The sequence below is a fragment of the Perognathus longimembris genome, chromosome 11 (assembly GCF_023159225.1).
Source record: "Perognathus longimembris pacificus isolate PPM17 chromosome 11, ASM2315922v1, whole genome shotgun sequence".
Taxonomy (NCBI): domain Eukaryota; kingdom Metazoa; phylum Chordata; class Mammalia; order Rodentia; family Heteromyidae; genus Perognathus; species Perognathus longimembris.
This window is the reverse complement of record NC_063171.1, coordinates 69,103,648-69,120,136: the sequence shown is the minus strand read 5'-3', so window position 1 is coordinate 69,120,136 and position 16,489 is coordinate 69,103,648. Positions and strand designations below refer to the sequence as shown.

Sequence of the window (16,489 nt, the reverse complement as noted above, 5' to 3'; positions counted from 1 at the left end):
TTTGACTGTCTAGACTTGTCAAATAAGTTGCTTTCTCATTTGAGTAGATACTTGTTTTCCAACATGTAAGAACACAAATTTAGAATTTAATATGTACTGTATAGATATGATATGTTTGTTAATGACTACTGAATATTTTACGTTTGAAAATGCTTGATTATGTCTAAATGCAGACTGGACATTTTAAGTGTTCTTTTATTATTGCTATTAATAATAATTGCTACTATTATTATTATATAGTTGTACAAAGAGGTTATAATTCAGTAAATCAGGTTATGAGAACAGTGCATCTTAATCAATGCCACCCCTTCCATTGTTCTCCTCATTTTACCCTCCCGTCCCTACCTTCATATCTTTAAGATTTTAAATTGTCATTTAATAGTGTAAATTACCTACATTTTGTTAAGTCTAGATTTTTATTACAAACATAGTATAGACCTGATCTTTTGATTGTTTTTAGTCAGTCTTTGACTGATGATTACAAATTGTGAAATAAAGCCATGAGCTCTGAAAGAATGGGATTTGCCATTCTGACAAGCAGGTAAGTTGCAAAAGAAGAACACGCATTTTGTCTTCTACCCTGGTAAGTTCTTATTTGGGAAGGACCTTTGTGACAAAAGACAGATGTGCCAGAGACAGACAAACAGACATCCGTTAGTATGCACATTTTAGGTAGGAGGAAAACACCTGGAGAACTCAAGTTCTTTGAGAAGTAGCTTTGCTTTCTAGCTTCTTTCTACGGTGGCTTCAAGGTCAAGGTTTTCGAGAAATGACCTGGCAAAGGAAAGGACTTCAGGTCTCTAGGGGTAGTGACTTGGGAAGGGGGACTCACTGGCAAACAGAGCGGAAGTGGAGCTTACTCAGTGCTCTGTGTGTTCTCTGGGCTGATGAAACAGGGGGAGGGCAGGGTGTCCTCTGGATCTGTGGCTTCTTCTTACTCTTCTGCTCAAGTGGCTCCCACACTTCAGGGTAACATATTCTGGTATCCTACAAATTAACTCTGAGCACTATTTACACCAGTAGCACTGCGGAGACAATCACATTTTTGTATTAAAGAACTTTTAGTAATTTTTTTCTTTTGCTGTTGTTTTTGTTGGTGTGGGTCTTGAACTTAGGGCCTGGCTGCTGTTCCTGAGCTCGTTCGCTCAAGGCTAGCACTCTACCACTTTGGGCCACAGTCCCACTTCTGGTTTTCTGGTAGTTGAGTTGGAGATAAGTCTCCCAAACTTCCTGTGGCTTTGAACTTTGATCCTCAGACCTGAGCCTCCGGAGTAGCTGGGATTACAGGCGTGAGCCATCAGTGCCTGGGGACTTTGTACTTTTTGTGTCCATCACTCTGTAGAAGGCTCAGGGCATGTGTAGGGTTCTGCTTCTGTGATTTGTTATTAACTTGGTTACTTGTTTGCTAAGACCTTCAGGAGAATGCTATAATACTCTTAGTTGACCTTTATTCTGAGCTTTTTTTCTAAACATTTTATTCTTGAATTTGCAAATATTGAAACACTGCACTTACAACTTACAATGTATACAAAATACAACAAAAGGAAAAACTATTTAGAATCAAAGTATAAATGTGATGTACATATCCTGGGTGCTTTGTGGTAAATGAGCACACAGGAAGTCATTTATCAGGGGCCCCTGTGACATCCTTGACAGTTTGAATGGATGGGTTTAATTTGGAATTTAATTATTAATTGATTTTTTACTGCATATTGTAAGGGCCATTACACTATTTACCAATCTTAATTAAGACCTTTCATGGTAGAACCACTGTATTTGTATTAATTAATATTGTCTTAATGAGTTATAAGGTGGAAAGTAGAAGGTTGTTAGGGCAAAAGTGCTTTCTGGCTTGAGAGAAGGTTTAGTTCTTAGAGTGCAATGTCTGGGGATATTTGGAGAGGGGTAGCAGAACAGGGAGAATGCCTTTACCAACAGCCAGAAAGAAGCAAACCATTTCCTGCAGCCTGGAGACAGGGGACCCCACGCTTGGACTTCCTCTAACACAGAGGAAAATGCATTACTTCAAGTAACTCAGATCCCTTGGCAGCTGATTTGGTTTTTGGTCGTCCTTGTCTTCAGTTTCTGTTGCTTATGGAGTCTCCTGTATTTAGTCTTTGTGTCTCTCCTATATTTAGACTCTCCTGCCCCAGCTGGCACAGCGTGTGGACTTCCTTGGTGGACCACAAGTGCGTGGACTTTTTCCGTGGATCACAAGCGTATGGGCCACAAGCACGTGGACCCTGGGGGTGCAGGGACGCTGGGCTGGGGTGGAGGTGACCCCGCGGCTTCCAGTCCTGCTGCTCTCCCCCTTTCCATTTAATCTCTTCAGATTGCTTGGCACTCACTTTATTCCCCGCCCCCCGCCCCCCCGTAAGAAAACTCAGGGTTAATGAGAGCAAGAAACGTGCAGCCAGCATTGGATTGGGCTGCAAAGTGCCCTCTCTGGACTGTGCCCCTCCACAAACGCAGTCCCGGGCCGGCGTGGGGCGCAGAGTCTGCGTCTCCGGCGCCCGGGCCGGCGTGGGGGCGCACGGCTTTCTTCTCCGGCGCCCGAGTCTGGCGTCGGGAGCAGCTCTAGGGCGGGCTTTTCGGTGCCTGGAGCGGGCAGAAGGCGCCGGCGGGAACACGTGAACTCCAGTCTGGTGAAATCCACTCACGACCCGGGATGCGGCCGGCGGTGTCCAGAGCCCGCACCTTCCCGGTGTCTGGCGATCGAACCGCCCATCCCGCCCATCCCGCCCACCCCACCGGTCGGCGCGGCCCGTCCCGGGCGCACGGCGGGGAGGCCCGGAAGGCCGCGGCCGCCCGGGGTCTCGGGTGCCCCGCCGGAGCGGCTGCGCCCGGTGGGGCTGGGGACTCCGCCGGACCCCCACGGCGGTCCCGACCGGGGGCGCCGAGCGCAGCCCGGAGCGGCGCCGCGGGCCGGGAGCGCGGGCGGGGGAGGGAGGGCGGGTCCCCCGAGCCTCGGAGGAGGGAGGGCGGGTCCCCGCGCGCCGGGGAGGGAGGGTGAGCGCGGCCCCGCGCGGCGCGCCGTCCTCGGTCCCCGGCTCCGGGCCCCGGCGCAGGTGGGGCGGCGCGGCGGGCTGGGCGGTCCGAACCCGAGGCCGCCGGGCACGGCGCGGAGCTCTCCCGGCCGGAGCGTGGGCCCCGCGGCGCCGACCCCCGGCCTCGGCACGCGGCTCCCGCAGCCGGCGGCGCGGGCCGCGGCGGGGCCGGGTGGGACGCGCCGCCGAGCGCCCGCTTTCGGGAGGCCCGGCCCGGCCCGCGGCGCTCCCCGAGTCCCGGCCTCTCGACCACCTGAAGACTCGGCTCCCGGGCGGAGCCTCCGCGGGCCGCCGGGGCGGGGGCGGCTCGGGACCGCCCGGGGCTCGGCCGGCGTCCCGCTCGGAACTCACCGGCGTCTCCGGTTTGGAAACCGCTGGCGCCCAGGTCTGCTCCTCCCCCGCGGGGCCGCTGGACGCCGGTCCTCCCCGCCCGCCCGGGGGTCCTCGCGCCCTTCGCGGCCCTCCCCGCGCGGCCCGGGGCGCGGACGCCCCTCCTGCCGGACGCTCGTCGGAGGGACGGCGGCCCCGGGCTCGGGGCCCCCGGGGTGGGGGTCCGGCCATGGCCTTCACGTTCGCCGCCTTCTGCTACATGCTGTCCCTGGTGCTGTGCGCCGCGCTCATCTTCTTCGCCATCTGGCACGTGAGTGGCCGGGCTCTCCGGGGCCCTCGCGCCGCGGCGCGCCCGCGTTCGGACGTCCCCGCCCCGTCCACGGAGGGGTGGGCGAGCCGGAGACCGGCCCCGGACCCCGCGCCCCGACTCGGGTCACCCGAGGCGGGAGGCGGCTCGTAGGTGCGGGGCGCCTGCCCGAGGAGCCCCGGGTGGAGCCCCCGACCCCGGGGTCCCGTTCCCTCCCCACCGCCCTCCCTGCTCCCGGGAGAAGAGGAAGCGCCGCCTCGGGTCGGCTGTTACTCAAGTAACTATAACAACTGAACATTTAAAATGTCAGCTTCCGTGGCGGGTTGTGTTGAGGCATAATTGGAGACCGGAGCTCCTGGAAAGCGGCCGGGAGAGGCTGGGTCTCCCGGGCGGATGCAGGTCCAGGAGGACAGAATACGGAAGAGGGAGGGTGAGATAAAAACAGAGGAGGAAAGCTCCGAGTTCCTCTATCCTGTGGGGGTGGGGGTGGGGGTGTGGGGGGGAACCATCCCTTGTGGCTGAAGCCTTCCTCTCCTGCAGACCTGAACGGGTCCCCCGGATCCCCAGGCTCGAGCTGGGGCAAGGAGGGTGGGGGATACAGGGCAGAGGACAAGTGGGGGTACTGGACGGAGGGCAGTCCTGGGTCCCTAGTCTTCAGGTGAAGTCTTGGGTTGAGGACCCAGGCCTCCTGAAGAAGACTGAGGAGGGGGAAGCAGGAGGAAGCTGGTCTCCTGTGGGTTGGGCAGCATTTTGCAAATCCATTGAATTCTCAAGGCTTTCTTCTCTGAGATTGATTGAGCCCCCATTCTCATCCTGGGAAGTTTGGTAGGAAGGAGAGCCAAGCTCAGGTGAGAGCCCCAATCAGGTGTGTTGAGAGTGTCACAGTGCAGGGCCTCACCTCACGAAAGTGTCTGGCCAGCAGAGCACATGGCCAGGCGGAACCCTGAGACCAGAGGCTTGGTCCTAGTGGACACCAGTGGTTTGTCACCGAGTGGGAGATGATCCAAAATGAAGACCTGAAGAGAAGTAGGGGTGGCTGAGGGTGCTGGTGTTTGCGTGAGTGACTCTCCGGTGAGAGGTTTTAAAATAGAGCTCAGCAGCTTCAGCAGCTTCTGCTGAGAGCTCCGTGCAGGGGGGAGGGGGGGAGGCACGGTGGCACGGTGTGTTGGGAGCACCATGATGATGGGGTGGCGGGGGCCGAGGCACCGGGTCTCAAGGGGAGACCTGGGAAAAGTGGAGGCTCCCCCTATGGAACCTTTGGAGATCAGGTAACTTGGCCCTGTTGACCCATCACGGCAAGCGCCTCTGTTTCTAACCCTGTGAGTTTGTGCATCCGTTTTGGAACCTTCCAGTGGGAGAGAGGGTTTGGGGACTGGTGAAAAAATAGTGCTGTTGGTTAGGAGTGGTGTGGGGTTTTGCCCTCCCTTCTCAGCCAAATCTAATCCACAGTAGAAAATTAAGCCTTGAGGTTGGCAATTGTTAAGGAAACAAAACCTTACCTCATTTAGAATAAAAATGGAAATAGAGGTGGTCCTGCCCAAGCCAGTCCTAGACCTTCACTTAAGCTCTCTCAAGGAACTTACTGGTGTCTCTGGGGTCAGAGTCATTTGCAGTCTTGAAGGCTCTCATTTCTCCTGTGGTTTCTTTTGTTTCTACATGGGCCAGCGTGGGTAGATTCCACTGGCCCTGACACAGAGCAGGTCACCAGAGAGAACCATCTTCTCTGGCCCAGTAAGATAATAAATAATGCAAGAACAAGTTAATTAAGTGGGTGTTTTTCACAGCTAGTTGACTAAGCGATGTTTGGTTGGTAGTCCTGGGTCTGGTGACCCCAGGCTGGCCTTTACTCATCCTTTAGTCAAAGGAGGTGGAAAGCCCTGCTCCCATTCCTGGTGGAATGACAAGATTTCTGTTTTTAATCATGGAAAGTGTCTAAGCTCTTTGACTTTACATTATAGTAATAGTTCTAGTCTTTTCTTTCTTTCTCTCTGAACCAAACAACCTAAACCCTACCACTGAGGTTTGGTTCTGGAACATTGAGAGGGGGACGTGTGATTTCAGGATGTGTGTGTGTGTGTGTGTGTATGTTGGTTGCATGATGGTGATTACTTCAGCCAAAATTCAGGAGAGACGGTTCTGTGCTAGACTGTGTGTTTGCCTCCCAGCTTATGCTTTTTGCACATTTAAAAAATCTGACACCGATCATTTAGCAGACGATGATGCCCCAGGCAAAGAACTGGCAACTGCATGTGTCCCACTGGACAGGTGCACAGCTGGGAAGCAGGTGTGGAGGGCAACGGTGCTTGTCCACACAGCGAGGGAGAAGTTGTGGAAGGTGCTATTTATGTGATGTGCACTGTAGCTGACTGCCCTGTGCTCTCCATAGAGTGCTCTTGGAACCAGGTAACTGTCAGCTGTCCCCACTTCTTACTGCGAGTCTGGGAGCAAGGGTGGAGATGGCCAGCTACAACACAGCTACCTTGAAATGTAGCTACACTTGTTTTCAAATGACATTCTTTCACTTCAGCCACTATCTTTCTGCACATTTATCCCATTTAGGAGTTTAATGGGACAGAGGTTTCTTTCTTTCTTTCTTTACATCTTTATTTATTTATTTTTACAGTTTCATACGTTAGGCCATGGGTACATTTCTTGTACTGTTTGTTACCTCCTCCCTCATTCCCCTCTCCCTCTCCCCCTGTTCCTCTCCCCCCATGAGTTATATAGTTGGTTTACACCAAATGGTTTTGCAAGTATTGCTTTTGGAGTTGTCTTTTTATCCTTTGTCTCTCGATTTTGATATTCCCTTTCACTTCCCTAGTTCTAATACCAGTATATACAGTATCCAGGGTACTCAGAGGTTTCTTTCCACATCTTGTCTCTTACCACTCAGGCCGTCCTTTGGTCCTCAGAGTCCATGTTTTTCAGGTGAAGAAGCAGCTCTGAGAGGTTCAGAAACTTGTCCAAGGTTGCACAGCTGGCGTGTGCTGGAGCTGGGTTAGCTGAGTCTGTGACTCTTACCGTAAGCCCTTTCCCTAACTGTTGAAATGTGGTTGTGAGTTGGAATTTTGGATTGGAGTTATAAACAAGACTCCAAACACTATTTTCTTTTCTTTTCTTCTCTTTCTTTCTTTCTTTCTTTCTAACTTTCTTCTTTTTTTGTCAGTCATAGGGCTTGAACTCAGGGCCTGAACACTGTCCTTGAGTTCTTTTGCTCAAGGCTAGCACTCTACCACTTTGCACCACAGTATCACTTCCCGTTTTCTGGTGTTTAATTGGGGATAAGAGTCTCACGGATTTTCCTGCCCAGGCTGGCTTTGAACCATGACCCTCTCTTCTCCTGAGTTGCTAGGATTACATGTGTGAACCACTGGCACCTGGCTTATTATGTTCCTTTTTTTGAGAGGAAATTCCCCTCTCCTCCCCCCCTTTTTTTTGGTGCCAGTCCTGGGGCTTGAACTCAGTCCCTGGATGCTGTCTCTGAGCTTCTTTTACTCAAGGCTAATACTTTACCACTTGAACCACAGTTCCATTTCTGGCTTTTTTGGTAGTTTAGTGGAGACAAGAGTCTCAGACTTTCCTGCCAGGGCTGGCTTTGAACCATGTTCCTCAGATCTCAGCCTCTTGAGTAGCTAAGATTACAGGCATGAGCCACTGGTGCCTGGTAGGAAATCACATTTTTATTTTATTTAAAATTAGGCTTTTGCTTGTAAAATGACACAAATCAGCTGCTAAACCTTTGAAAATATAGCAGTAAATAATGAAACATCACTACTGATCTTAATATCCAGAAAAGGTTGGGTATCTTTTGTGGTTTTTTAAAAAAAATTCCATGTGGACACTTAGGAGGAAAGAACCCCAGATGCTGTAAGAATTTCAAATGTAAAATGATGTTCCTTACCAGTCTGAAATGAATAGTGTTTTCTCATGAGAATCTTGCCCTCACATGGTGGAGCCTATTTCCAAACTGTCTTATTCTATAAACACAGATGACATTGTTCACAGAAAAGATAAAAGATTCATTACCTTTTATTTTCGGGCTTTTTGTTTCTAAGTTTTTATATCTAGAGTCAGCATTTTGACATTTATGAATAAAATTGATTTTATTCCCTAGGAAGATTTGATGTACAATCACATTTTGAAGTTTCTTCAGATTCACAGTGGTGTTTGCTGGTGAGTTTGGTACCCATAGAAAGTAACAGATATCTGATTGTTGAGAGACAGCTCTCTTGGCCAAGGGACTTGATGTTGGGTTCATTGATGGCACATTTATGGTTCATACATTGCCGGGCTAGATTTACCTCCCCTGGTGTGGGGATGCTAAGCTTACTCCCTTATTAGTGCTCCCCTTTGCAGCCAAGGTGGAGCAAAGGGACACGGGCTAGCCTAAGGTGCACGTGGCCGAACGAGATCCCCTTTTCCTCGCTCCTTACCCACCAAGGAAGCCAGGCACAGATGGATCTCGGAGACACTTCGGAGAGCAATCCAATTTAATCGGGAGGGGCTCACAGTAATATAGTAGTGATGACGAGGATTGAGCATGAGCTGGCGATAGGCTGGTGAGCTTGTCCATCCAAGAGCAGCTCCCAAGGACCTCCCTCATGGGCTAACGTCACTTCCCATAGTACCGCCCTCTGGGCAAAGCCCGCGAAAGGAGAGCGCACGTGCTCGCTGGTGCAAGGTGGGGGATGGTCTCAAAGCTACCCCTTCTGGTTCTGGACCCAGAAGGAGATAGATGTGGCTCACTTCCACACTGGCCCAGGGCTGGGGGAAGGGCGGCGTCTCGGGAACGCTCTCCTCGCCCTTCCCCCCTTAAGGCCAAGATGAATCCCCAACAATACATGACTCATGGGGATGCATACCAGTGACTCCCCAGGGTTCACATTAGTGTCCACCTGTGGTCTCACACCAGTGACTCCCCAGGGTTCACACAAGTGACTCCTCAGGGTTCACACCAGTGTCTCCCCAAGGCTCACACCACTGACTCCCCAGGGCACACACCAGTGAATCCCCAGGACTCACACAACTGATTCACGAGGACTCAAACCACTGACTCCCCAGGGCTCACACCCCTGACTCCCCACGGTTCACACAAGTGACTCCCCAGGGTTCACACCAGTGACTCCCCAAGGCTCACACCCCTGACTCCCCAGGGTTCACACAAGTGACTCCCCAGGGTTCACACCAGTGTCTCCCCAGGACTCACACTCCTGACTCCCCAGGTTTCACACAAGTGACTCCCCAGGGTTCACACCAGTGTCTCCCAGGACTCACACCCCTGACTCCCCAGGGTTCACACCAGTGTCTCCCAAGGCTCACACCACTGACTCCCCCGGGCACACCAGTGAATCCCCAGGGCTCACACCAGTGACTCCCCAGGGCTCATACCAGTGACTCCCCAGGGATTACACCACTGACTCCCCAGGACTTGTACCAGTGACCCTCTAGGGTTCACACCACTGACTCCCCAGGGCTCACACTAGTGATGCTCTAGGGCTCACACCACTGACTTCCAAGGGCTCACACCATTGTCTCCCCAGGGCTCACACCAGTGACTCCCCAGGGTTCACACCAGCGACTCCCCAGGGCTCACACCAGCGACTCCCCAGGGCTCACACCAGAGATGCTCTAGGGCTCACACCACTGTCTCCCCAGGGCTCACACCAGCGACTTCCCAGGGCTCACACCACTGTCTCCCCAGGGCTCACACCAGAGATGCTCTAGGGCTCACACCACTGTCTCCCCAGGGCTCACACCAGCCACTCCCCAGGGCTCACACGACTGACTCCCCAGGGAGGATCCTGGCCTTCAGCCACAGATGCTGCCCTGTGGCTCCTTTTCTTCCCCTGACTTCTGGCTCCTGGAGCAAGCATACCGCTTGCCCCAGCTCTATAGCCACAGACAGGCCTGGTGGAACTATCTGATCTAATCGTGTCAGCCAACCTAGTAGGGCCTAGTTTTGCCTCTGTTCTCCTGAGTGCACTCATGCTGTAGTAGCATAGTTTACAAGCACCCATTCAAGTCCCAGTATGATGTCTCTGGTATCAATACAAGTGGAATTTCAGGATGAAATAACAATTTTATGATTAAGTTTTTGGTGACTCCTTTAATCTTATGAAACTTTGGATTCCCATGTTAGCCAGACTTTTATTACATTGGCCAAATACTTAAGAAACATAGTTTGAAGGAGGAAGGATTTCTTGAGTTCATGGTCTGAAGTTTTTGTCCTCATGCTGGGAGGACAAGGTGGAGGAGAGCAGCTGGCATTATGGTGACCAGGAGGCAGAGAAGGCAGAAGGGCTTGGGACGAGGGGACAGACCTACCATGCTTGCTTCCTCCAGCTGGGAATCCACAGGAAGGTTCCAGGACCTCCCCAGACAGCATCACCAGCGTGGGACCAAATGCAACAGTGAGTCCATGGTGGGCACATCACATTCAAACCATGACATCACTTCTGGGCCTTCCCCCTAGGGTGCCTCGAGCAGCTCAGATTTGTGCATTTGCTCACATATCTTATCTGAGTATATTCTTCATTACTTGAACTTCATTATAGTCACTCTTTTTTTTCTGTGTTTTTTTTATTGTTAAGATGATGTACAGAGGGGTTACAGTTACATACTTAAGGTAGTGAGTACATTTCTTGTCATATTTGTTACCCCCTTCCTCATTTTTCTGCCACCTTCTCTCCTTTCACCCTCCCCCTCCCCACTGCTTTCATCACTTAAAAAAAAAAACCTTTCTAATGATGGACATCCGCATTCTGATCTATTATTCTTATGAACCCTATGACATTAACAATAAAACAATGGTATAGTCACTCCTTTAAGTGACTATAACGTAAAATCTTTATTTAGGTCTTAGCATTATGCTAAGAGTTGTCAGAAGTTACAAATGGTCTTTAAACAGAGATTTTGCCAAAGGCAGCTCCTGACTTTGCCCTGTGACCCAGGAGAGTTCATCAGGAACCATCAGCCATGTTTCCCATGGTGTTTGGGGCGTGTGAAAATGGAGGCATGTACCTGTTACTAGGAATGCAAAGCCTTCATTGTTGTGGGTGCAAGTCTTGCCTGAGAGTCAGCAGAGGGGGTGCCGTGCAGGCCCCGTATGCTATTGGCCTGTGAGGCAAGTGTGCAAGCAGCCTCCCCTGGGCTTTGGGCTCTGGGAGCTGGGGCTGCGACTCTTGCCTCCTGGCTGAGGACCATTGAGAACACGGAACTGGAAACAGAGCTGGCTGTCAGCTCACTGGAGACAGCTTGCACTCTGGCTTCATTTCCTAGTTTCTTTCTGGTACCTTGCATCACAAAAGTGGCTTTGAAAAAACAACTAGGTTTGTAAAAAGGTAATCACTCAATTTGTGTGTGTGTGACTGTTTCTCCCTCTCACACAGACACACACTACCACTACCACCACCACCACATATTTCATAGACATTCAGACCTCGTACCAATCTGACTGTATCCTTTTTACAGATACCGTTGGCTTCCCTTTCAGTTCAGGGGCTGGAGGAGGGGGAGGAGGAGGTGGTGGGCCCATTTGCAGCTGTCAGAGTGTGAGTTAATGGGCCCCTTGGAGGCATTTAACTAGACACATTCATCCAACCAGTGTTCATTCTCACCAGCCAGAGGCTGTGTCCAAGTCTCCCGCCTCTGCTGGCATGGTCTGTGCTTCAGTGTGTGCAGTGCAGTGCCTGAAGCTGCTTTCCAGGCTGTTTGGCCAAATGAGCCCCAACTTTTGATTCTGTGCAGTCTGTGAAAACTAGGTGCATGGAAGGACCTGGGTCTGACTGCGAGTCAGGACCTGGGGCTGACCAAATGGTCCACTGCATCTCTTCCTCTGGAACCTTTTCTCCTAGCCAGAAAAGAGGTATAGCCAGAGAGAGAGGCCATTACCAGCTCTCCCAGTCATGGCTTCCCGCTCACACGGTTTCCCTTATGTGGTTGTTTTTAGAGTGGTAAACCTAGCACTCAGCTCCCCATCACTGTTTTTCAGGGTGCTGGCTGGTCCAGAGGTGGGTGGTTGTTGCTAAGTCTTGGGATTGGGGATGCTAGACCTTGTTTTTCTTCTCTATCTCTCCCTCCCCTCTCTCCCTGCTCCTATTTCCTTCTCTTTCCTTCCTTCCTCATTGCTTGTGATCTGCTTTATTCCTTTTCCTTTACATGTGCCTAAGGTCTGTCTGAGGCTGCACAGTATCATTAAGCCCAGCTGATGGCTCCTTCCCTAGAATGTAAACTGCTGCCACCTCTCTCATCCACAGCACCTAGACTGCAAACTGACATCTCCAGGGCATGTCACCTAGATGGCACCTAGAACCATCGGATGTCAGCCCCATGGCACCTAGAACCATAGGATGACATCTCCAGAGCATGTCATCTTGACAGCATCCAGAACTGCATGCTGACAGCTCCAGAGAAAGTCAGAGCCATAGGATAACTGACGTTTCCAGGCCATGTCAGCTCCACAGCACCTACAACAATAGGATAGTAGTCCCAGAGCATGTCAGCATGGCACCCAGAAACGCAGGCTGACATTCCCAGAGCATGTCAGCATGGCTCCCAGAAACGCAGGCTGACATTCCCAGAGCATGTCAGCTCCATGGCTCCCAGAACCACAGGCTGACATTCCCAGAGCATGTCAGCATGGCTCCCAGAACCACAGGCTGACATTCCCAGAGCATGTCAGCTCCATGGCTCCCAGAACCGCAGGCTGACATTCCCAGAGCATGTCAGCATGGCACCCAGAACCACAGGCTGACATTCCCAGAGCATGTCAGCATGGCACCCAGAACCACAGGCTGACATTCCCAGAGCATGTCAGCATGGCTCCCAGAACCACAGGCTGACATTCCCAGAGCATGTCAGCATGGCACCCAGAACCACAGGCTGACATTCCCAGAGCATGTCAGCATGGCTCCCAGAACCACAGGCTGACATTCCCAGAGCATGTCAGCTCCATGGCTCCCAGAACCGCAGGCTGACATTCCCAGAGCATGTCAGCATGGCTCCCAGAACCACAGGCTGACATTCCCAGAGCATGTCAGCTCCATGGCTCCCAGAACCACAGGCTGACATTCCCAGAGCATGTCAGCTCCATGGCTCCCAGAACCACAGGCTGACATTCCCAGAGCATGTCAGCATGGCACCCAGAACCACAGGCTGACATTCCCAGAGCATGTCAGCTCCATGGCTCCCAGAACCGCAGGCTGACATTCCCAGAGCATGTCAGCATGGCACCCAGAACCACAGGCTGACATTCCCAGAGCATGTCAGCTCCATGGCACCCAGAACCACAGGCTGACATTCCCAGAGCATGTCAGCTCCATGGCTCCCAGAACCACAGGCTGACATTCCCAGAGCATGTCAGCATGGCTCCCAGAACCACAGGCTGACATTCCCAGAGCATGTCAGCTCCATGGCTCCCAGAACCACAGGCTGACATTCCCAGAGCATGTCAGCTCCATGGCACCCAGAACCACAGGCTGACATTCCCAGAGCATGTCAGCATGGCTCCCAGAACCACAGGCTGACATTCCCAGAGCATGTCAGCATGGCTCCCAGAACCACAGGCTGACATTCCCAGAGCATGTCAGCATGGCTCCCAGAACCACAGGCTGACATTCCCAGAGCATGTCAGCTCCATGGCTCCCAGAACCACAGGCTGACATTCCCAGAGCATGTCAGCTCCATGGCACCCAGAACCACAGGCTGACATTCCCAGAGCATGTCAGCTCCATGGCTCCCAGAACCACAGGCTGACATTCCCAGAGCATGTCAGCATGGCACCCAGAACCACAGGCTGACATTCCCAGAGCATGTCTTGGACATCTTTTGTGTTTTTGTATTCACGTGGTTCATTTTGACTACAGTATCCATTTCTTCTGCTGGGGAAAAATTCAGGGAGGAAAGCAAGTCCTGGAACAAATTTCTCTTTCTTCTTTTCTTTATTGGCAGCTGATTCATGAAGCCTAAAAAAAGAGTTGATAGCAACATAACCAGTTAGCAGTGGCAGCCCAGATGGCCTCTGTGTAATAGAGACATTTGTATATTGGATTAAAAATATTCAAGTGTATTTGATGAGCCTCATTAACAAAAGAAATTAGCAACTGCATTCAGTGTTGAGGATATGGAAGTAGTTAAGTGATTAGCTGGTCTCCTGGATTGCCATGACCAGAAAATAGGCTGTGGGAGGTGTAGGGCCAGGAGTGTGGGGGGATATGTGTGTGTCTCTCTGTGCCTGTGTGTGTCTCTGTGTGTGGATGTCGGTGTGTGTATATATGTGTGTGTCTCTGTGTGTTGGTGTCGGTGTGTCTCTGTGTCTGTGTGGGTGTCTGTCTCTGTGTCTGTGTGTGTGTCTATGTATGGATGTCTATGTGTATCTCTGTGTGTGTATGTCTCTGTGTCTGTGTGTGGATGTCTGTGTGTGGGTGTCTGTGTGTCTCTGTGTCTGTGTGGGGGTGTCTCTGTGTGTCTATGTGTGTGTATGTATGTCTCCTAGTGCACCACTCTGCACAGGAGCAGCTGACTGCCAGCCAACACCCAGTGTGTGCATTGAGTCACTGCATGGATGCGCTGAGTCACTGCTTACTGCTGTATTGCCTTTTAATTTGTCTCACATTGAGGAAGGGACAGTCTGATACATTATTTTCCTGTCTAGGCTGGATTTGAACTGTGATTCTCAGAGCTTAGCCTCTTGAGTAGGCTGATAAGCGTGAGTGGCTTTATCATCTATCTTTAACCTCTCCTCTATTGATAATTTATCTGCCTACCTAGTACCCATCTGACATGTCAATTAGTTGTCCTATATCTGTCATCCATCCTTTTACCTAGTGTCTATCATCTGTCCATTTGTCTATTTTTAGGGAGATGTACTCTCTTGTGAGAAGGTTTTCGTTCAAGAGTCCTAGTTGACACTTGCATCCTTCATCCAGTCTTTGAAGATGGAGCATGTGCTACATCTGGATGCCTGGCACCAGTAACCCCTGGCAAGTCAGCCCCTATCCTGTCCCACTGTCCTCCTGCTCCTATCCGGCCCTTAGCTGTCAGACAAGAGGAGAGCCTGGCCTCTGCCTCTGGCCTCCCAAGCTGGGCAACAGCCCCTCCCCTGCCTTGACAAGGTTCTGTGCACTTTCAGAAGTGCTCAGCCCTGGCACCGGTTTGTCTTTGGAAGTTCTCTATAAATCAAGGGTTGCCTCTTTGTCATCATGCCATCTGATTTCTTCAGTTCTGAAGGTGCGAGGCCATATTCCCAGCCCAAGATTTTCTCCTGAGTAATCTTGCCTACCCTTGCCTCGCTGGTAGCATGGAGAAGTATAGGTAGGTGGGAGCCTGCTGGCAGCTGCAAGGCCTGCAAGATGAACAGTCTTGGGAAAAGCTGGTCAGAGCAACTGGTCCAGAGCAGGCAGTGGCTGTGATGTGTGGGCCCACCAGTTGCCTGGAGCACAGTTCTGTGCAGGGACTGCAATGCTTAGTGGCTGGCTACTTGCTGCGAACTTTCCCCCCTTGCTGCTACACACAGGTCCTCCCCACTGCCCTGGGGTGGAGAGCCCTTCCCAGAAAGCTCTTTCTTTGCAAAGGATATTGGCCTCAAGTTTGTAGAAGCAAACTTGTGCATCCTCAGAAGACTCAGGCATAATTGATTCTCTGGGCCCCGGGTTGATTGAGTAGTTTATTTGCCCCCAGAGTTCTCTTTTCTCTGTTCATTAGTGTCTGGGAGCAGAGAGGAGAGGGCAGAGGAGCAGGGGAAATGAAAACTGTCCATTTGCTTTGCCCTTCCACTATCTTGTGAATTGATTGCAGCAGCTGGGCTGAGGTTAGACACGATGTTGGGCCATGAGAGAGGCCACTGAGGTTGCTTTGTGTGTGTCTCAGCACCTTACAGATGGACAGCTGAGTGGTTGGCAGGACGAGGCTGTTTGAGCTGCTTCAAGCCAGCTGCTGGTCCTTTTTAAGCAGCAGAGAAAGGTGAGAGTACGAACACCTTACTGTGAGCAACAGTGAAGATGATAGTTTCCATGGAAGAACTGACATTCAGCAGAGATGATGCTGAATTATTTTACTTTGCATGTGTGCTTTTTGTTTTCCTGACTGGCTCCAGGCAATTTCCCAGAGCCTCCAAGGCTCATTTTCAACATAATTGGTGTGTGACAATGCTGAGTTGAGTTTCTGAGGCTGAGCCTCCCATCGTGCACCTGCTGGACAGCTAGGGGTCCAGCACAGCTGAGTGGACATACCAGAAGCAGAAGCCAGGGGAGAGAAGAGCCATCTGCCCATGTCATTTCCCTGAGGAGTACGGCAGTCTAATGGCACTTGAGGGTCTCCTGTCCTCCCTCCCAGAGGCATTCCTGAACTCCCTCCCTCCAAATGCCCTGCCTCTGCTCACCCATGCATTCCCCGCCCTGGCACCCAGTGCAGTGCCAGGGCGTCTCCCAAGAATTCTGCCGGTAGAGAAGCAAAGTCTTGCTGTGCCACTGGTCTTTGTCTGCCAGTCCAGAGGGGTGCCTGGGACCATCGGCAGTGTGATTACTGTGATTATTGACTTTGTGGTGTGTTAGTGGAGAACGCTGCCACGAGCACCAGTTCCACAAACATGGTGTCCACTCTGCAGGGTCAGCTGGGCCTGCATGCACCTTGAGCACTGGTGTGCAGCCAGCTCTTTGAGGCCATGGCCTTCCCCATAACTGTCCTGTGGTCTCTTTCACATTCTAGCTTCTTGGCCTCTCTGTCATGAAATGTGAGGAATGGCCTTGTTCAAAACTTCCCCAACTTCCTGGGCTTTCACTTCTCTACTGGCAATTAATAGTAAACAAAT

General features: G+C 51.6%; 1 protein-coding gene across 2 annotated transcripts in view; it reads left to right on the top strand.

Moving 5' to 3' along the window:
• Cnih3 (cornichon family AMPA receptor auxiliary protein 3) overlaps positions 1–16,489 on the top strand; it is a 120,011-nt gene that overhangs the window by 64,437 nt on the left and 39,085 nt on the right. Inside the window, exon 2 of one of the 2 annotated variants that reach the window (XM_048357602.1) lies at positions 3,562–3,687. The exons of the other annotated variant lie outside the window; for it this stretch is intronic. Coding sequence (XP_048213559.1) covers positions 3,607–3,687 — 81 coding nt within the window. The 5' untranslated portion in view covers positions 3,562–3,606. The remainder of the gene's footprint in view (positions 1–3,561; positions 3,688–16,489) is intronic. 2 annotated transcript variants of the gene reach the window in all.